Source organism: Rhinolophus sinicus, linkage group LG06 (assembly GCF_036562045.2).
Source record: "Rhinolophus sinicus isolate RSC01 linkage group LG06, ASM3656204v1, whole genome shotgun sequence".
Lineage (NCBI taxonomy): Eukaryota > Metazoa > Chordata > Mammalia > Chiroptera > Rhinolophidae > Rhinolophus > Rhinolophus sinicus.
Window position 1 is genome coordinate 12260580 of NC_133756.1, and position 18614 is coordinate 12279193.

Genomic DNA, 18614 nt, shown 5'->3' on the forward strand with positions numbered 1-18614 from the left:
CAGATTTGGCCCGGGGGGCTGTAGATTGCCAACCCCTAATCTAGGAAGATGCTTTTCTTCTTGTTAAGCCACAAATTAATTTATTCTTTTTATAGATCAATGAAAGAAAGGTACGGACTCTGAGATCCATATGAGCCAGAGGGTTTCCCTCCAGCATTGTTCTCTTTTGTGAGGGTTATACTTAAGATAATATTAGACATTACTCACACTGTTTATTCACCCTCTGCTCTAGGTACCCTTCTCCTTAAACTCTTTAATATCAGAGTAGAACCATAGAGGTCCACTTTTTCTGTTCCATCCTCTCCCTTTTCCCCAGTCTTAAGAGAAGGAGACACAAAGGTTTGTCCATGGTCAGGCTCCTTGTATAGAACTTCATTCCTCTTCATCTGGCAAGAATTGACTTGCCTTCGTTTTTCATACCCTTTTATCCAAGATATCATTGGAGGAATGAGTAGCATATTTTTATGTTCACTGACTGGGTATTTTAAAGAAGTGAGGGTGAGAAAAATTCCTGACGTAGTATGAGATATAAAAACATAGAGCATCTCATACATTGGTTTCTTCCCCTAGTTGTAACTTACCTGAATTGTTTTATGGGAAGAGAGCCACAGTCTAAGCCTTGTTTTCCTGAGAGATAGTTTCCCAAATCCATGTGTTCACAGATGAAGGGAGCATGGTCTTATGATAACTACCCAAGAAGCCTTCCAGCCTGCTTTTCAGGGTTGTTGACTGCTCTCAATTCCGAAGTGATAGAGATGTAGATATCGTAATTGTTTTTATTGCATCCAGTATAACATAGCTAATGGTTACTCAATGTTTGTGGGAAAATTACATGCTTTTAATTATTTGAAAACAGACCATTGTAGTGTCTAGGCACTTTTTACTGCTTTAAGGGAGCAATGTAACTAAATATTATATAAGAAAGTCTAGCTGTAATCCTTTACAGTTTTAAAATTTATAAGCAACGTTACTTACTGTAAAAATCAAATTTTAGTGAACCACAAATAAATTCAATATTTTCTCACTTCTAACCTACCAGTAATTCACTGCTGGACAAATATAAATAGATTTTTGGACCTAAGAAAATATAATTAGACAGATATAGCTCAGACCAGAAATTCATGTTATACTTTCCAAAACTTAAAAAAAAAAATTTCAGATATCTGAGGTTGGCAGTAGTATAATTCTGTTAACATAAATAAATGAAAGCTTGCTGCATTTGGAAATCAGTATGCAGTAAAGGAAACCTAATTGTGATTTATGAGGCATATAGAGAGATCAGAAGTGAGAGAGACTTCCAGTGCTGATTTGGCTCTAGAAATTATCAGTGTCAGTTATAAAAATACAGGTAATTAACCTCTCATTGATTATGTCACTTCTTTGATTAGAACCAACAGCTTCTGCTTCAACAGAGAATTAGAAGTTTTATTTCTTTCTTTTTTTTTCTTTTTCCTTTCCCTACTTACCTTAGGATTTGGAACAACCCATGGCTGAAAGGAAATCTCAGCTGGATGCTCTTGCCTTTGATATTCAGTTCTTTGTCTCCGAGCATGCCCAGGACTTGTCCCCTGAGCACAACCGTCAGATGCTGAGGCTCCTGAATGAACTGCAGAGGTCCTTCCAAGACCTCGAAGAGCAGACTGCAGCTCAGATGAAGGCTTTGCAGGGCCGACTTCAACAAATGGAGCAGGCAGCCCGGGTCAAGGTCAGACTGAACCAACAGCTGGGCTCAGTTTGTCTTTTGGGATGTGCTCTGTTTGGGTTTTCTGGCCAGACTCCATCTGTCATGATTCCAGAAGTCTGCATTTACCGATTCTGAAATTTCATGTCATTCAGGCCGGTTTGGTTCTGGTCCAGGAGGCAGATGTTCTAGCTGTTTTTCTTGCCGTGTTTTTGGTTTTATGTGTGCGTGTGAGAGAATATGTGTGTTTACATGTGTATGCATGTGCAAGTATTTTCTTTTTAATGAGATCCGACTCTCACTGCCGCCCATTGTCTTTGACATTGAAATGAAGAGAACATCCCTAGCTTTTTTTTCTCCCTCAGCATTCTTTTGAAGGCTGGTAGGAACTTTTAGCTATTCTGAGCTCTTGAGAAGAAGGGTTTTGAATTCAGTTTTATTCCGGGGCTTTTAAAATAATTAACTATAGGATTCATTGACAACCTTCAAACAGCTGACAAGGAGATTTTTATAAAAATCATATTTTTCAGCACCTTTCTTCAGGTAGTGCTTAGTGCTTATTCAATTATGGAAAATGGTGTGTAGAAGCAGGGGTGATACATTTTGGGGGAAAAACTAACAATCCCACCACATTCCATCACAACTGTCTTCTTGCAAAACTCAACATAATTGCATTAATGGTAATATAACCCTAGAATGCCAAGAATAATACTTATGCCATTTCTTCTATTCGAATAAATTGGAATTCAGAAAGACGATGTTAGAATTGTGATTATCACCAGTAAATCCATCTCAGGGTCTTCTTTGTTACACAATGTGTAAAGTAGAATTGAGCTTTTGAGTCAGGCTTAAAGGAAATTAGGTTACTGAATTCCATATGTCCTCCATTACTGCTTACTTATTTCAACTGTATTGAACTTGAAATAAAATACTAACGAAATACTTTAGGTTCCTTTCCAAATCTGAAAATTTGCAATGTCCTACTTGGGGATTTATGTAGCATGGTGTAGCCTGTGGGCAGTTAATGAAACAGTGTTGGTCTGAACCACATTAAGTCACGGCCCAGACCCAAGGGAGGCCCCTGAGCTGCAGCAAGTGATGAACTGCATGTGAACATTCTCTCTGAGCGCGGCATTAATTTCACTGTGATCATTAACCTTGTTGTCAGAAATGTGCTTCTTTCTATATTTGCTCTGAATGCATGTGTACGTCTCTGTGTTAACTTGTTTGCTTTGCTTTTTTCAGATTCAGTCTGCACCCATCCTAACCCATGAAGATCCCGTTTTACAGCTGAAGAGCTCTTAGGAGTTCTCTTCCAGAACCCTTCTATTTGTCCTAAAGAGGGGGAGAGAGGGCCAATTTGGGCGCCTGTTTGTAAGTGCAGGTGACTAAAACACCATCAGAAGGTCGAAACTGGTGGAAAATGGTTTTAGAAGTATGGTCAGGAGAACACATCATGCTCAATTGCTCAATCAGGTGCTTCAGTGTCAGGCAACTGAGATGAGATCTGGAGCAAGGATCAGGCACAGAGACATATTCCCTTCCTCCCCGTGGGCCTGGCTTTTCTCTTTGATATCAATGTAGACACCGGAAGGACTGAGCCAGTTGCTAAGCTTGGACAGTTGCCTTCTTACAATAGACAAGGCCCTCGTGCCTGGCATATAATCATTCCGTTTAATGGGTGTCTGTATTCATGAGACATTTGATGTATAAAATCAGCTAAATTATTGAGAAGCTCAATTAGCTTATGAATTGTCCAGTTTCTTGATTTTTTTTCCTCCTTGTCCAGTCCTGATTTTTCACATTTGACTTAATATGTAGCGTATCATCTGGTTCTGGTAGAGGAATTGGTCAGAACCACTAATTTATTGTCATCACCATTATCATCTGTGGATTTTAAGCATCTGGGCTCTCTGTTCCCATTTCCAAGGATAATAACAGCAGTCTGGCAGAGGAGCTCCCAAACCAAAACCTGGGCGCATTCTCACCTGAAATTACCCCCAATTTGAATCTAGGCCACGGACCCAGATCAGATTGTTCAGATGAGGGGAGCTTCTGAATATGATTTCTGTGCTTTTTCCTGTTCTAGTCTCTCACCAACTTTTCCATCCTTGACGTGTAACCTTCCTATTTTATATTTCAGAGAGTTATCTTGTATTTATAAAATGAGAATTATTAATTGTCTCTTGACCCCTTTGCATTTTAATTAGACCCTGCAGAAACAACAAAATACTTGTCACCAGAAACTGGAGGATCTTTGTAGCTGGGTAGAACAGGCGGAAAGAGCATTGGTGGGCCACCAAGGTAGAGCCGCCCAGCAGGATCTCTCTGCTTTGCGGAAGAACCAAAGTGACTTGAAGGTTAGTATGAATTAATCCATTTTTTCCATTCCTTCAACAAATAGTTCTTAAGGCTTGCTATGTGCCAGGCACAGTGCTCAGTGCTAGCAACATAATGGTAAACATCCCTGCTATCATGAAGCTTACCGTCTAGTCAGAGAGACAGGTAGTACACAGATAATCACAGAAATGATCTATCATAGCTATAAAGGAAAAGTTACATGAGAACATATAACAGAGACCCAGTCTAGTCTAGGATGTTAGTAAAGATTATCTTGAAGAAGTGTCACTTAAACTGAGAAATGAAGGATATATAGGGATTAAGGCATGAAGAGGTGGGGGAAGGAAAAGAGTATGCCAGGCATGGGCCTATGCATTCATCTTGAGGTAGAAATGGGATCAAGAATAATATTCAAGAACTAAAAGAAAGCTAGTTCACTTGGACTGCAAAGAACAAAAGCAAGATTAGGGAATGATGAGGCTGAAACAAGGTGGTGCCCATATCATGCTGGGTCTTGCAGGCTACATTAAGGACAAGGAGGGATAACCAAGAGGGTATAAGGGCCCAACCAGGCCTCGACTCAGCTAAAATTCTGTTGTCAACTTTTTTTTTATAGAGGAATGATCTTAGAGGATAACTACAAATAAAAATCTCTGCAATTCACCATGTTTGTAGGCCGCAGTCTTCTTTTTTGTCTTCACTAAATGTTTGCTTAGAAATTTACATTTTGCTTAGAAAGTGAAATATTAGAAAATTTCTTAATTAAAAAATATTTTTAAATGTATTGTTTGCATTGGTTTAGGCCTACCCCTTAAGCAAATTATAGTCAGGGACATAGAGCCTGTTGTAGATACACCATCCTGGTCATTCTATCTTCGTACTAGTAGAGATTTTAGGAGTTCTAAAGTTGAAGGCTCTGCCATCCCTGTTTTCATGTGTGAAGGATTTACAGGACGAGATTCAGAATCATGCCACCTCATTCGCCAGTGTTGTCAAAGACATTGAAGGGTTCCTGGAAGAGAACCAGACCAAGCTGAGCCCCCAAGAGCTGACAGCTCTTCGGAAAAAACTTCATCAGGCTAAGGAGCAATATGAGGCTCTCCAGGAACGGACACGGGTGGCCCAGAAGGAGCTGGAAGAAGTAGTGACCTCAGCCTTACAGCAGGAGACTGAAAAGGTAACCCAGACTGCTATGTTACTTGGTATTTTTCAAAAAAGAAAATTTTGGTACCTACGCAAATGAAAGGTAATGAGGGGAAACTCCCTTACAGAGAGCATAATCATGAAAAAGAGCTACTTCAGGAGCTCATCTCTGAGCCAATATTTATTTTTACAAGAAACATCCTGAAGGACTTTTAAGTAAGGAATAGTTGGTAGGAAGTTCATATTACCCCCTCACCACCACCTCCCCCAAAATCTTGCTATCTATATACTCAGTACTCTGATTAATTGAAAAATGTCAGAAATTAAAAAAGCAAATGTCATATTTCTAACATGAATCTAGATTGGTGATCCAGGAGTGCTGAGGGGACCTACCTGGGGAGTCTTACTGGTCCGAAAGCTGTCCCCAGCTGCCACTGTAGTTTCAGTGGGAATCATGGCCCTGGAATAAACCTAAGAGAGTTGAAGTCTCACATGGTCTTCTGCGCCCCACTTGGCACTGGCTGATTGAATTAGAACCCTTTGTCTGGCCGTGGACTCTGATGCCAACAAGGGAGGTAGAAAAAAGAGAAATAAATTACCAGAAGATGAATTCTGAACTACCTGGATGTATCACTTGGCATATCCTTTTAACTAAAATACTTGAAGAGTCAGGAAATAGAATTTGAGAGGCAAGTTTCAGTACTCAGTGCTCTGTTCGGCAGAGGAAAGGATAGGAGACGTCTGTGTTACCTTTAGGGAGGGGCAGCCAGGTAATTGAATGGGACTGTGCTGTCTCTTACCCAGGCGCGCAAGTGTATCACTTTTGCATACCTAGAAAGGATTCCGTCAATCCTCGCTGGGGTACCAGGACTAAATCATCTCTTAATAAAATAAAGCCCTTTAAATCCTAGGATTTGCTCAACCCTCCCACCTCCTTTTTTTTTTAAAGCAGTAAGATATAGACAAAATCTAGAGATTGTTTTAAATAATTATTTTTTTCAACAGATTTAGAAGATACTCATTCTTTTCTGTGAGTTCAAAGACTGTTTATACTCAGTCTTAGAGCCTGTCTCTTTCTTTAGCATAAACATGTCCTCCTTTACTTAACCTGTGACCTGTAATTGCTGAGTATCTAAGGCCTTCTCACTAACCTCCCTCTGTGGCTTTCAGAGTAAAGCAGCAAAAGAGCTGGCGGAGAACAGGAGGAAGATTGACGCTCTCTTGGACTGGGTGGCTTCAGTGGGGTCATCCGGGGACCTGCCAGCAGCCAGCCTGCAGAAGGGAGCCTTGGATACCACTGATGGTCACATGGGCATGAACCAGGCCGCAGAGAAACTGGACGAGCAATGTGAGAAGATGAAGGTGAGGACGTTACCTTGTTCTCGCTATGCTGCCAATGCTCTTCTGCTGGAGGCAAGTCACCATAACCCTCTCGCTCCTAAATCCAGTGAACATTTCTCAGTTCATATCTTCTTTGATGTCCCAGCAGCTCTGAAACTGTTGGCCACTCCCCTTGTAATACTTTCTCCCTTGCTTTCCATAGCACTACTCTGCCCTGATAATCCACGTTCCTTTCCCCTAGCCAGCTTTCGAAACACTGATGGGCTTCCAAGTAATATTCTAGGCCTCTTCTCATCTTTCAGAATATACTTTCCTTGGGTAGTCTCATCCGTCACAACACTTCAGTTATCATTTGTACTAAATAATTCCCTGGATATATTTGTCTTCAGCCCAAATGCCTGTCCTGAGCTTTAAGCCATTGTATAAATCTGCCTTTCTTTATGCATCTCGGAACCACGAAGCACCTCAAACTGAAAAATGGAACGCCTGTTTACTAGAGTTACTCCCCTCCCCCAATCAAACATGATCTCCTTTCTGTATTCCCACCTAATTGCCTGAACTAGGCATCATCCTGAATTCCTTTCCCTGCCTCACTGTCCCATATCGATTAAGTCATCAAATCCCATGCTGCTTGTATCTCTCAAAGCCAGCCACACTCCTTCCTCTCTGTTGAGATGTTATTATAGTCGAGACTACTATCAGCTTTCACGTCTGTTATTACAGTAGCTTCTGCTCGTCTCTGCCTGTTGGCTTTTACCCTCCAATCCATCCCCCACACTAAGTGATCTTTCTAAAATGCTTTATACATATCCTTTTAATGGTTCCCTATTGCCCGCAAGAAACCATTTCTTATAATCACTATCTCTATACTCATGTATAGAGTATACATGAGTTCATTCATTCAGCAAATATTGAGCCCCTGCTATGTGACAGGCATTGGAGATAAACCAGTGAATCAACCAGATAAACCATCTCCTGGGACATTAACTGGCATGTGCAGGCGCATTACCGTGTTTCCCCAAAAATAAGACCTAGCCGGACAATCAGCAACAATGCGTCTTTCAGAGCAAAAATTAATATAAGACCCGGTATTATATTATATTATTACCCGGTCTTATTTTACTATATACTTATTTTACTTATTTTACTTATATATATTTTACTATAAGACCGGGTAATATAATATAATACTGGGTCTTATATTAATTTTTGCTCCAAAAGACTCGTTAGAGCTGATTGTCCGGCTAGGTCTTTTTTTGGGGGAAATGGTATGTTACTTGATTAAAAGACGATTATATGTGTAGGGCACTTGAAAAACACATGCATCACATATTTTAGTAGTGACACCTTTCTAGCACCTTTGGTTTAGCTGGAGTGCTTCTGTTGAATGGCGTGTGTGGGCCATTGCCTTATTTTGTGTTAATAGGATTTCTGCCTTTGGCGTGCTGCTTCCGCGCTTGGAAGATTCATCGTAGTGCGTCCCCCCAAAGCCCTTGCAGTCTTGTGACAGCACAGAGCAGAGATGGTTCTGCTGTCATAGGGACCTTCCTGACACCTCTTGCTGGAAGCAATCAGCCTGACTGAGTAGCATCTCCATCCTAGCAAGAAACTGTCTTACTCTTGGGTGGATGGGTTGGAGGGTAAGAAGGGGTCATCTGAGTGGTGGACAGAGGCTGTAGTACTGTGCGCTCCCTACTGTTTGAGAAGGATATATTTGTCACCCCAGCTTCCCTGAGATGACGTTGGAAGCTGAAGCTATTAGGTTGCTGTTGCTACAGGTTGAAACTAGACTATATGCTGAAGGAAAATAGGCTATAGCCCTACTCGGTAGTTGGACAAACAGTATCGATAGTGAGGAACACTGAAGTCCCACTACACTCGTGAAGAACAAGGTTAAAGAAAAATAAAACAACCGCTACTTGTTCAACTTGGATCAGCAGGATCCCATTAGAATAGAAAAAATGTGCGTAGATAAGCACATAGACATAGCACATACAAATAAAAGTACAAATTACCTTTACTGCCCAGAAACAGTTTACTCTCACTAATATTGGTGATTGTTGCATAGCTAGAAAAGTAGCCTGTAGAGATCTCTATCTCTAGCTGTAGACTAATCAAATTATTGTGGTGTCCCTACTGATTATCCTTTGTTTTGGGGGATTTTCTTTTTTCTTTTTTTTCTTCTTTTTTTTGCCCAGACCCGTCATCAGGAATTGCTGTCTCAGCAGCAAAATTTCATCCTGGCTACCCAGTCAGCTCAGGCCTTCCTGGACCAGCATGGCCACAATCTCACACCTGAGGAGCGACAGATGCTGCAGGAGAAGCTAGGAGAGCTAAAGGAACAATACGCGACTTCCCTGGCCCAGTCAGAGGCAGAGCTGAAGCAGGTGCAGACACTGAGGGATGAGCTGCAGAAGTTTCTGCAGGATCATAGAGAGTTTGAAAACTGGCTGGAACGGTCTGAGAAAGAGCTGGAGAACATGCTTGAGGGGGGCAGCAGCTCCGAAGCCCTTCCCGCCCTGCTAAAGCGGCAGGGGAGTTTCTCAGAGGACGTAATTTCCCACAAAGGAGACTTGAGATTTGTGACTATGTCAGGACAGAAAGTGTTGGACACTGACAACAGCTTTGAGGAAGGCAGAGAACCATCAGCAACTGGAACCTTAGTGAAGGACAAGCTGAAGGATGCAACGGAGAGATACACTGCTCTCCATTCAAAGGTATGGGACAGGCTCCTGGCAGCCTCTAGTGAAACCATCATGGTTGCCCTCACAACTGTGGGTGTTTTCTGGGGCTCAGAAACGTGAGGACACAGAGAGCAAGCTAATTTGTGTATTGACCACAGGCAGAATGTCTTTATGAGCTACACAGAAATGCAGAACAAGGAGGCCCAGGGGTTAATGTCTGATGCCAGCAGTATCAGGCGTGTATCTCACGGCAGTGCTCACCGTCCTGTGTCCTGACCAGTAGACGTGGGCTTCCGAGAATCATAGCACAGGGGAAACTTAAACCAAGTACACAGTCTGTGTTCCTAGACAGAGCATCTAGGGTAAATCCTTATCTTCCTCCCTATCAAAGAATTCCCTTTAGCTCCTGTGTAGAATCTAGTCAGTTCTTCTTACCTGTCTTGTGCTTTCTATCAATACCTCTCACCTCCAAACCCTTTTTATACATCTCAGTCCCATTTCTGCCTGCAACCTGATGTGTACTTCTTTGGTGGCTTGTCATTCAACTCACTCTTCTCTAGTGTATTAAAAAGTTGAAGTGAATAATATGGATCAAACAATGAGGACCCCACTCATAGCAGGTGGTTGTTACCCTTCTGTCCATGGGCCCCAACACTGCCGCCAACTAGTCACAGTGAGTCCCCTGTAACAAAGCCAGGCCTCCCTTAAGACTATGCGTAGGAAGCGTCCGCCTTTGGCCTGGCCTTGCTTAAGCCTGCTTTCTCTCCTGTCTCTGGTACAGTGTACACGGTTGGGCTCTCACCTGAATATGCTGCTAGGCCAGTATCAGCAGTTCCAGAGCAGTGCCAACAGCCTGCAGACCTGGATGCGGGCTTGTGAGGCCAGTGTGGAGAAGCTCCTCTCAGATACTGTTGCCTCTGACCCCGGGGTCCTGCAACAGCAGCTCGCAACAACAAAGGTAAGCCAGGACACAGGCTGTTGAAGTGCATTGCTTTTCCAGTACCCCAAAGCAAAGCAAATCCTGGCATAGGTTAAAGGCAGCGGTTGGGATGCCTTGGACAAGAGCTGATTCCTAAACACTTTGTTCTGAGATCTGTGGCTGTGGATACGCTGAGAATTATTCTGTAAAGCTGCTTGGTAGCTCTGGATCCCGACAACTAGATTACTCACTCAGATATTTTTCTTGTGTCCTTTTTTATGGACAAGCAGCAGTTGCAGGAAGAATTAGCAGAGCACCAGGTACCTGTAGAAAAGCTCCAAAAATTAGCTCATGATCTCATGGAAATTGAAGGAGAACCAGCCCCAGACCGCAAGCATGTTCAAGAAACTACAGGTATGAAGCAGCAACAGGAATAGTACTTTCTTAATTCCTAGTATGTACCTCTATTCTGTAATACATCACACTGTACTAGCTACCGTGTTTCCCCTGAAAATAAGACCTAGCCGGACCATCAGCTCTAATGCGTCTTTTGGAGCAAAAATTAACATAAGACCCGGTCTTATTCTACTATAAGACCGGGTCTTATGTAATATAATATAAGACCCGGTCTTATATTAATTTCTGCTCCAAAAGATGTACTAGAGCTGATGGTCCGGCTAGGTCTTATTTTCAGGAAAACAGGGTAGGTGCTGAGGATGTGAACATGAATAGCTCACCCTCTAATGAACTTCATTCTTGCATCATTGAAGGACCTTTGCCACCTTGCTCAATCCCTTTTCCTCAGGCATTCATGCACTACTTCTTTCCTTTCCCGAGTAAACTAGTCATTTCTTCATTGCTTTACCCCTGAAGTTTTTCCTATTGCTTAGCTGATAACATTAATTGAGTGCTTATCATGCATGATGAAATCTTGCTTGTGCATCAAGATGTAGCCGGGGAATTTACTTCCTTTTTAAAGTCCTGGCCACCACCACCACCTCCCAAAGAAATAAAGGATAGGAAGTAACCATTCTTCTTTCTGGCTTCTCTGGTATAGTACTCTTAGCACCAATACAGGACTTAGGATTTTATTTTCACGGTGAGTTGCGATGTGCCTTCCTCTGCCTGTGCTCTCTTTTAGAGTCTTAAGTTTGTAGAAGGCATCTTTATCTTGATTATCTTTAGTCCTCAGCATCTAGGACAGACATGTTCCTGATGAGAGAAATTTCTGGCATTTAGTAGGTGCTAAATAAATAACGCTTATTGAATTTGACTCAAATGCTAATGCCCAGTAAGCTTATTCCTTCTCTTTGTCTTGATGTCTGCTGTTATAATTAACATGTACAATTTAAATATGTTCTTTTTAAAAGCACAACACAAAAACAGTCTCTACTCTTTCTTCTCATGGCTTTGATTTTCCAGATTCCATACTTAGCCATTTCCAAAGCCTCTCCTGTAGCATGGCTGAGCGGTCTGCTCTGCTGCAGAAGGCAATTGCCCAATCTCAGAGTGTCCAGGAAAGCCTGGAGAGCTTGTTACAGTCCATCAAGGAAGTTGAAAGAAACCTGGAAGAGGAGCAGGTAGCATCTCTGTCATCAGGTGTCATCCAAGAAGCCCTGGCCACTAACATGGTGAGACCTCTACCCTAAGGGTTCCCATAAAGTGTATTTGCCATGTTCCATAACTGCATCATTTTGAAAAAGTATTAGAAGAATTCATTTCCATGAATCTTCTAATGAGACTTAGAAATGGTGACTAATCGTGCATGTGAAGATATTTCTACCCAATTTCTAAGCCATTGTTAACGTGAACAGTGGCGATAGCCAAGTCATTTGGTGGAGTGGGTCAGAGAACCAAGGGGATGAGATATATGGTATCCTAAAGGCTCAGTTGCAATCCTCCAGCCCTCCTGCAGTTATTAGAAGTTTATTAGTTTGTGGCTCAGATATCCTAGAATAAGTGAGCCAGGAACTGACAGACATGTTCTTGATGACAGAAATTGAAGCAGGACATTGCTCGGCAGAAGAGCAGCTTGGAGGCCACCCGTGAGATGGTGACCCGATTCATGGAGACAGCAGACAGCAGCACAGCAGCAGTGCTGCAGGGCAAACTGGCGGAGGTGAGCCAGCGCTTCCAGCAGCTCTGTCTACAGCAGCAGGAGAAGGAGAGCTCCCTAAAGAAGCTCCTGCCCCAGGCAGAGTTGTTCGAACATCTCTCTGATAAGCTGCAGCAGTTCATGGAAAATAAAAATCGGATGCTGGCCTCTGGGAATCAGCCAGATCAAGACATTGCACATTTCTTCCAGCAGATCCAGGTGAGGATGTATCTTCCAAGTGGACAGAATAAGGGAAAGGAGGGGACCAACATCTACTGAGCACAAAACATGTTAGTGTACTGGAACCTTTACCTGCGTTATCTTAAAGAATTATCACAACCATCCTGTAAACTAGACACTATTTGTCTGGTTTTTAAAAACATAGCCTAGATTTAATTTTCACACACACAACTTGTTCAACTTGGATCAGCAGGATGCTTACATAGCTCATCATGGTCACTCAGGGATTCAAGTTGATAGAAACTTCATCCTGACATAGCTTTCATGTTATTGCTTCAATGGGAAGAGAGGATAGCATGTACATTTACCTTTCATTAGTCAAAGTAAGTTTCACTGGACCACGTCTGACTATAGTGAAATGTAATAAATCCTCAACCATGTACCTAGAAGGTGCAGAGGTAGAAATAGTAATACTTGGTGAAGAGTACTGCCTACCCCAGCAATATATGTATATCCAGGAGTAGAACTGCTGGGTCACAGTATACGCATATACTTCATTTGACCTAGGAGGGGCCAACTTGAGCTCTGGAATGGCTGCAACATTCTGTTTCACTGGTCTATTTATTCGTATACCATAGCATACTATTTTTAATTATAGAAGCTTTATGGTATGTTTTAATATCTAAGGGTTAGTCTCCTTAATTATTTTTTTTCTTTTCAAGATTTTTCATAGCTGTAATTACACATTTATTTTTCCATATGAAATTCAGAATCAACTTTGTTAGTTCTAGAGAAAAAAGTTGGCACTTTTCATTTGGGTCACGTTAAATTTGCCTATTCATACGTGCATGTATACATACACACACACATTTTTATGGATGTCTTTCCACGTATTCAGGTCTGCTTTTGTGTCTCAGAAGTGTTGTCAAGTTTTATTCTTAAAGGTATATATGTTCCTTGTAGTTGAGTCCTAAAACTGCACCGTCCATACTGCTATTGTAAATGAGGTTTTCACTGTTGGTTTTATATCTTGCTACCTTATTGAATTACTTCATTATTTGATTTTACTTGTATTGTTGATTCTCTTGGGTTTTGTAAATATATTTTCATGTAATCTGAAAATATACTGTTACCTCTTTTTCAAATTTTCAGGCCACAAATTGTTTTCTCTTACCTAGCATCTTCAGTACAGTGTTAAATAATAGTGGAGAGAGTGTGTTTGCCTGTTTTCACAGGAGAAGAGGTAGACTATAGAAGCTTAGAGACGTTTAACAGACTAAGATCATAGCTAGTAAGTGGCAAAGCTGTGACTGAATTTCAGGTCTTTTGACTCCAAAATCCTCCATTTTCTTTTCATTCTGTTATGCTGCTTGGATATCTTTCATCTTCTAGTGTGTGTTTGTTTATAAGGATCAGAGGATTTAATACATTTCCTGTTTGCTTGACAGGAGCTCAATTTGGAGATGGAAGCGCAACAGGAGAATCTCGATGCTCTTGAGCATCTGGTCACTGAGCTGCGCTCCTGCGGCTTTCCACTGGACCTGTCCCAGCACCAGGACAGGGTACAGAACCTCAGAAAGGACTTCACAGAGCTACAGAAGATGGTTAAAGAAAGGTGCGTTCTCATGGGTCTTGGTCAGTATTGGAGCACTAATTTTTTCTTGCTATTGAGTGAAATGATTACCTCCTCCTTCACCTTCACTAGAAAAGATGGCATCAAGATCTCTGCTACTGAGAACTAGAGGGTTGGAAAGTGCTCTTTCAGTCAAAGCTGCCCAAGCTACTTCACGCTTAGTGGTTTTTCTATTACTAAGTAATGAATTCCTTCCCAGTAGTGGGGCTCAGTTCTCTCTCTATAAAAGCCCAGGTTACCTGGACCAAACAGAACAAATTTGGGGGAGCAAGTAGGATTGTGGCAGGATTTGAAATAAAGAGAAAAGTTGGAGGAGATTTCCCAGGCATAATTAAGGGTTATGTTGGCACTCACCCTATTTGTTTTGACCATATCTAAGTTGCTGTTTTGGAGGAGTGTCTGGATTCTTTGAAGACAAAGATGGGAATATATTGCAGAGGTGGCTTATTTCAGATTATCAGCTCATTGGAAAGCCATGATTCCTCCATTAGAAAGCCTCCATGGGTTTAAGAGCTTGATAGGACGTCTCTTGATTTAGCAGATGTCGGCCTTATCGATTAGAGGAAAGCAGTTGCTCAAGCCAGTACTGTAAGGAGCAGATTATTTAGTGGAGGGGCGGGGGACAGAGGCATGAAGGCTTTGTTTTTCTTCCCATATGCTGAGGGCCTTTTAGCTGTATGAGGAACCAGGGTCTTTGGCTTGAAGTCTGGTAGGTGTGGCCATTTCTAAAACTGAATTCCAAATTCATTTCTCCTTTCTCCTTGATTTATTTTATTCATTGGTGTACTTACCCTAATTTCTCAGAGCCTCACTTTTAGCATCTTCCTTGCTAAAGGAGCTAACATTTGAATTTAGGTCTTGAAAGAGTCAAATACCTAAAAAGTAGCAGAGCTGGACTTGGGATCCAAAGCCTGCATGCTTTCCATTGTATCATAGTACCTCCGTAGCGGGCTCCCTGTAGTTTTCTCACTTTCACTTTAGCCTAGAGTAAGGTTGAAGACTGCTTTCCCCAGAAATGTCCAAACAAGGGCAGCAGATTCCTTAGTTTGATGTTCTCCTACATTATATGTGGTTGTTGAGCCAAAGCTGCTGTGGAAAAGATGATGGGAAAGAAAGGTCCTGTTAGGAAACTGATGCCTAGAGTCCTAGAATGAACCTAGTTTTAGCTCAAGGTGACTTCTTTACACAGCTTAGTCTGGTAAGTAACAAAACGTCTTCGTTCACAGAGAGGAAGATGCGTCATCTTGCCAGGAACAGTTGGATGAATTCCGGAAGCTGGTTAGAACCTTCCAGAAATGGCTGAAAGAAACTGAAGGGAGTATTCCACCTACAGAGACTTTTATGAGTACTGAAGAGCTGGAAAAGCAGATTGAGCATCTGAAGGTAGGTGAACAAAAAGAGCTCTAGACAGCAGTTTAGAAGCCTGTGTGGACTTTTCTCCAACTGGTGGGGATGTGGCGTGAGAAATGCAAGTTGCCATCTGCATCAAAATAGAAATTCCCATCTACCCCTACCCAAGCACTGAGCACCAGAACATCGCCTATTTAAAAAAACTAATATCAGCAGCATCTGGGAAGAATACCTATAAAGTTGAAGCTGTTTTATGGATGTTTCTCATGCTATAACAAAGACAGTTGTCAAAGTCCAATCCTTGAGAAGCTTAAACTCTCATTGTATGTTTGAAAATTAGACAATTATATGTGAGCAAGTGACTAGGTATATGATCAGGAAATCAAGGCGATAAGAACTAGTACTGTGACTAATACAGGAACAGTTAGATGGTTGGAAGGTACCTTCAGGGTAGGACACCTTTTTCCTATCCTCTGCAGAATCCCTCTGTACCATGTTTGATTCAGAGTCATCCGGCCTCTGCTTGCACCTCTGACACATCTCTTTTTTTTGTTTTGTGTTGAAACCAGCCTCCAACTAATTCATACATGCATCCTTATTGTCTTATTAAAGCAGAATTTATCTTGAGCTGATGAAATAAAAGAGTTTGATTGTTTTCACAGAGAGAGGGTGCCAGGAACATTTGCTATAGGGAATTCCCTAGGGCAGAGGTTCCCCAGTTTCTTGGTTCACAATATCCTTAATGTTTCAAGAAATTTTTCACGGCCGCCCAAAGCCAAAAACAGAAATAGAAAACCTCACATGCTAATGGGTCAGGGCCAAAGAACTTACTAGTAGTTGTTCATCTGGTGTCCAACAGATGTCGCTGTATTTCCCTCAAAAATGTAAAATAGCCTGTGAGTCAATGCAAAGTTTGGGAACTGTGGCCCTTTTGAGTCAACAGTGTTTAATAAAAGAATTGACAGCTGTGAATTGATAATGTTCAGTTTGAAGTTAAGCAACATGCGCTTGCTAGATGTTCATGGCTCTGGGTCTTGCTCTGCAGCTTCAAGTCAAAAGCAAACTACATAGATTATCAGGGAAATTCCGTGTGGAGAAAGAGATTGAAGGCTAGGATGCTGTCCCTGCTATGAAAGAAGTAAAATCTTACTGCTGGGCGGACAGTCCACATCTTAGACACAGCATGATTTGGCATTTTAGTGTTAGAGCAGATGCCGTTGTTTCCTAATGGCTTCCTATGGAAGTGAGAGCTCTGACTTCAAACCCAATATAAATTTCCCTTGAAAATACAAAGTGTAGCCTATGATTCTGGGTATTTCTCTATATCTCAATATTTAGCTTCTCATTTTACTCTCCAATGACCCTTTTCTTTTTATTTTTTACATGCATGCTATCCCCTTTGGCCAGTGGCAAACTCTTGTCTTAACTCAAAGCTTTCCTCCCTCTAGCCAGAGTTAGATGTGTCTCTTGTGCTTTCAGAGTTTACTGACTGTCCATATTTCTGTAAAATCATTTATCATGTTATAATGGAATTGATGATCTGAATTCTTGGTTTTTGGAACTGTGTCTTTATCCTCTTTTCTATTCCCAGTATTTAGTATAATGCCTGGCCTCTAGTAAATTCTCAATAAATGAGGGAGGGAGGGAGGGAGGGAGGGAGGTCCTGATTATTCCAGGATCTCATTGGAGGGAGGGAGGAAGGGAGGGAGGGAGGTCCTGATTGTTCCAGGATCTCATTCTTCCAAACCTTGGCTGGCTAAGGCTAAGATCTTGAAATGGCTGAATATATGAGGATGGTCTCTTTAACTCTTATCAAAACTTTAGGGAGTTTATATAGAAGAATAGGTATCCCTACTTATGAGGAGAAAGCTCCCAGATGTTACATTTAGCTATTTTGTTCTTTAAACAGGGTCTCCTAGATGACTGGGCAAGTAAGGGAACTTTGGTAGAAGAAATCAGTTGCAAAGGCACTTCTTTAGAAAATCTCATCATGGAGATCACAGCGCCTGATTCTCAAGTCAAAACAGGTGAGTGCAGGCTCTTAAACATATAGTGAATAAACCTCATACTTTGCTTTGGCTTCTGGTAATGACTTCTTATCTAGTAAAAGTCAGACTCAAGGTTGGATATGAGAACCAAGGGGGATCCATGAAACAGTCTTTCCCCTTTAATCTGATCTGGTTTCCATTTGCTATATAACATTGCTCCATTTTGCAAAATTCTTTCCTGTGATGGGAAAAAGTAAAGAGACTAGTTGGCCCACTTAGAACTGTCAAATGAACATAGGATTAAAGTAGGATTTTCTCGCTTGAGGAATATCTCTCTTATACATGTGAATGAGGAGGCTATGCATCATCTTTAAATTGGGGTCAGCCCTGGGCGGTGTAAGTGTGGTATCTTGGGAAAGGCTAAATATTTAGGAGTCAGTGTTGGTACACCAGAGACTGGCTCATTTCTTGGAAGTGAATACAAAGATTGGGCCTAGATACATGAGTAATCTCTGGCTGTAAATTAAGTCTTTCAAACAAATCCATTATGAGCTCAGTTACTTACTGGTTGTTAATTGGTATCTCATAGGTTTTATTACCAGACTATGTTTGTGTATTCCTGTACTAAAATCGTAAAGGAAAAGTTTACTTTCTTTTTCCCTCCTGAGAATGGCTACTTTTCTATTGTATCCTAAAGTTTAAAGATCTCTTGGAGCTACCCAGAAGTTCACTATTGAATTGAGTCCAATATTTAATTTAAAAAATATTGATAACATTTCAGGTTGTTGGTGATTCTTCTATTCCAACACATAAACCTCTAAGTTCAGTGACTTAGCGTGTGACTACATAAGGAGCTGACAAACATTTTTTATGAAAGGACAGATAGTACATATTTTAGGCTTGCGGGCTGTGTGGTCTCTGTCACATCTACCATGTTTCCCCAAAAATAAGACCTAGCCAGACAATCAGCTGTAATGTGTTTTAAAGCAAAAATTAATATAAAACCCGGTATTTATGTTATATTATATTATACCCAGTCTTATAGTAAAATAAGACTGGTCTTACATTAATTTTTGCTCCAAAAGGTGCATTAGAGCTGATTGTCTGGCTAGGTCTTATTTTTGGGGAAACACGGTATATGCCTCTGCCATTGTAGCACAGAAGCAACCATAGATAATATATAAATGTATAGGTGTGGCTGTGTGCCAATAAAACTTTATGTACAGAAATAGAGAGTCAGATTTTGGCTGGTGGGCTGTA

At 41.4% G+C, this 18614-nt stretch overlaps 1 protein-coding gene across 32 annotated transcripts in view; it reads left to right on the forward strand.

The window, feature by feature from the left end:
• MACF1 (microtubule actin crosslinking factor 1) overlaps positions 1-18614 on the forward strand; it is a 311434-nt gene that overhangs the window by 203682 nt on the left and 89138 nt on the right. For 25 of the 32 annotated variants that reach the window (XM_074334445.1, XM_074334456.1, XM_074334436.1 and 22 more), the window contains 12 exons: positions 1472-1705; positions 3892-4041; positions 4965-5198; positions 6335-6526; positions 8704-9222; positions 9971-10147; positions 10399-10522; positions 11531-11739; positions 12105-12422; positions 13832-13998; positions 15243-15399; positions 17276-17393. In XM_074334445.1, coding sequence (XP_074190546.1) covers positions 1472-1705; positions 3892-4041; positions 4965-5198; positions 6335-6526; positions 8704-9222; positions 9971-10147; positions 10399-10522; positions 11531-11739; positions 12105-12422; positions 13832-13998; positions 15243-15399; positions 17276-17393 — 2599 coding nt within the window. The remainder of the gene's footprint in view (positions 1-1471; positions 1706-3891; positions 4042-4964; positions 5199-6334; positions 6527-8703; positions 9223-9970; positions 10148-10398; positions 10523-11530; positions 11740-12104; positions 12423-13831; positions 13999-15242; positions 15400-17275; positions 17394-18614) is intronic. The other 7 variants (XM_074334447.1, XM_074334453.1, XM_074334450.1 and 4 more) reach the window with 1 other exon arrangement.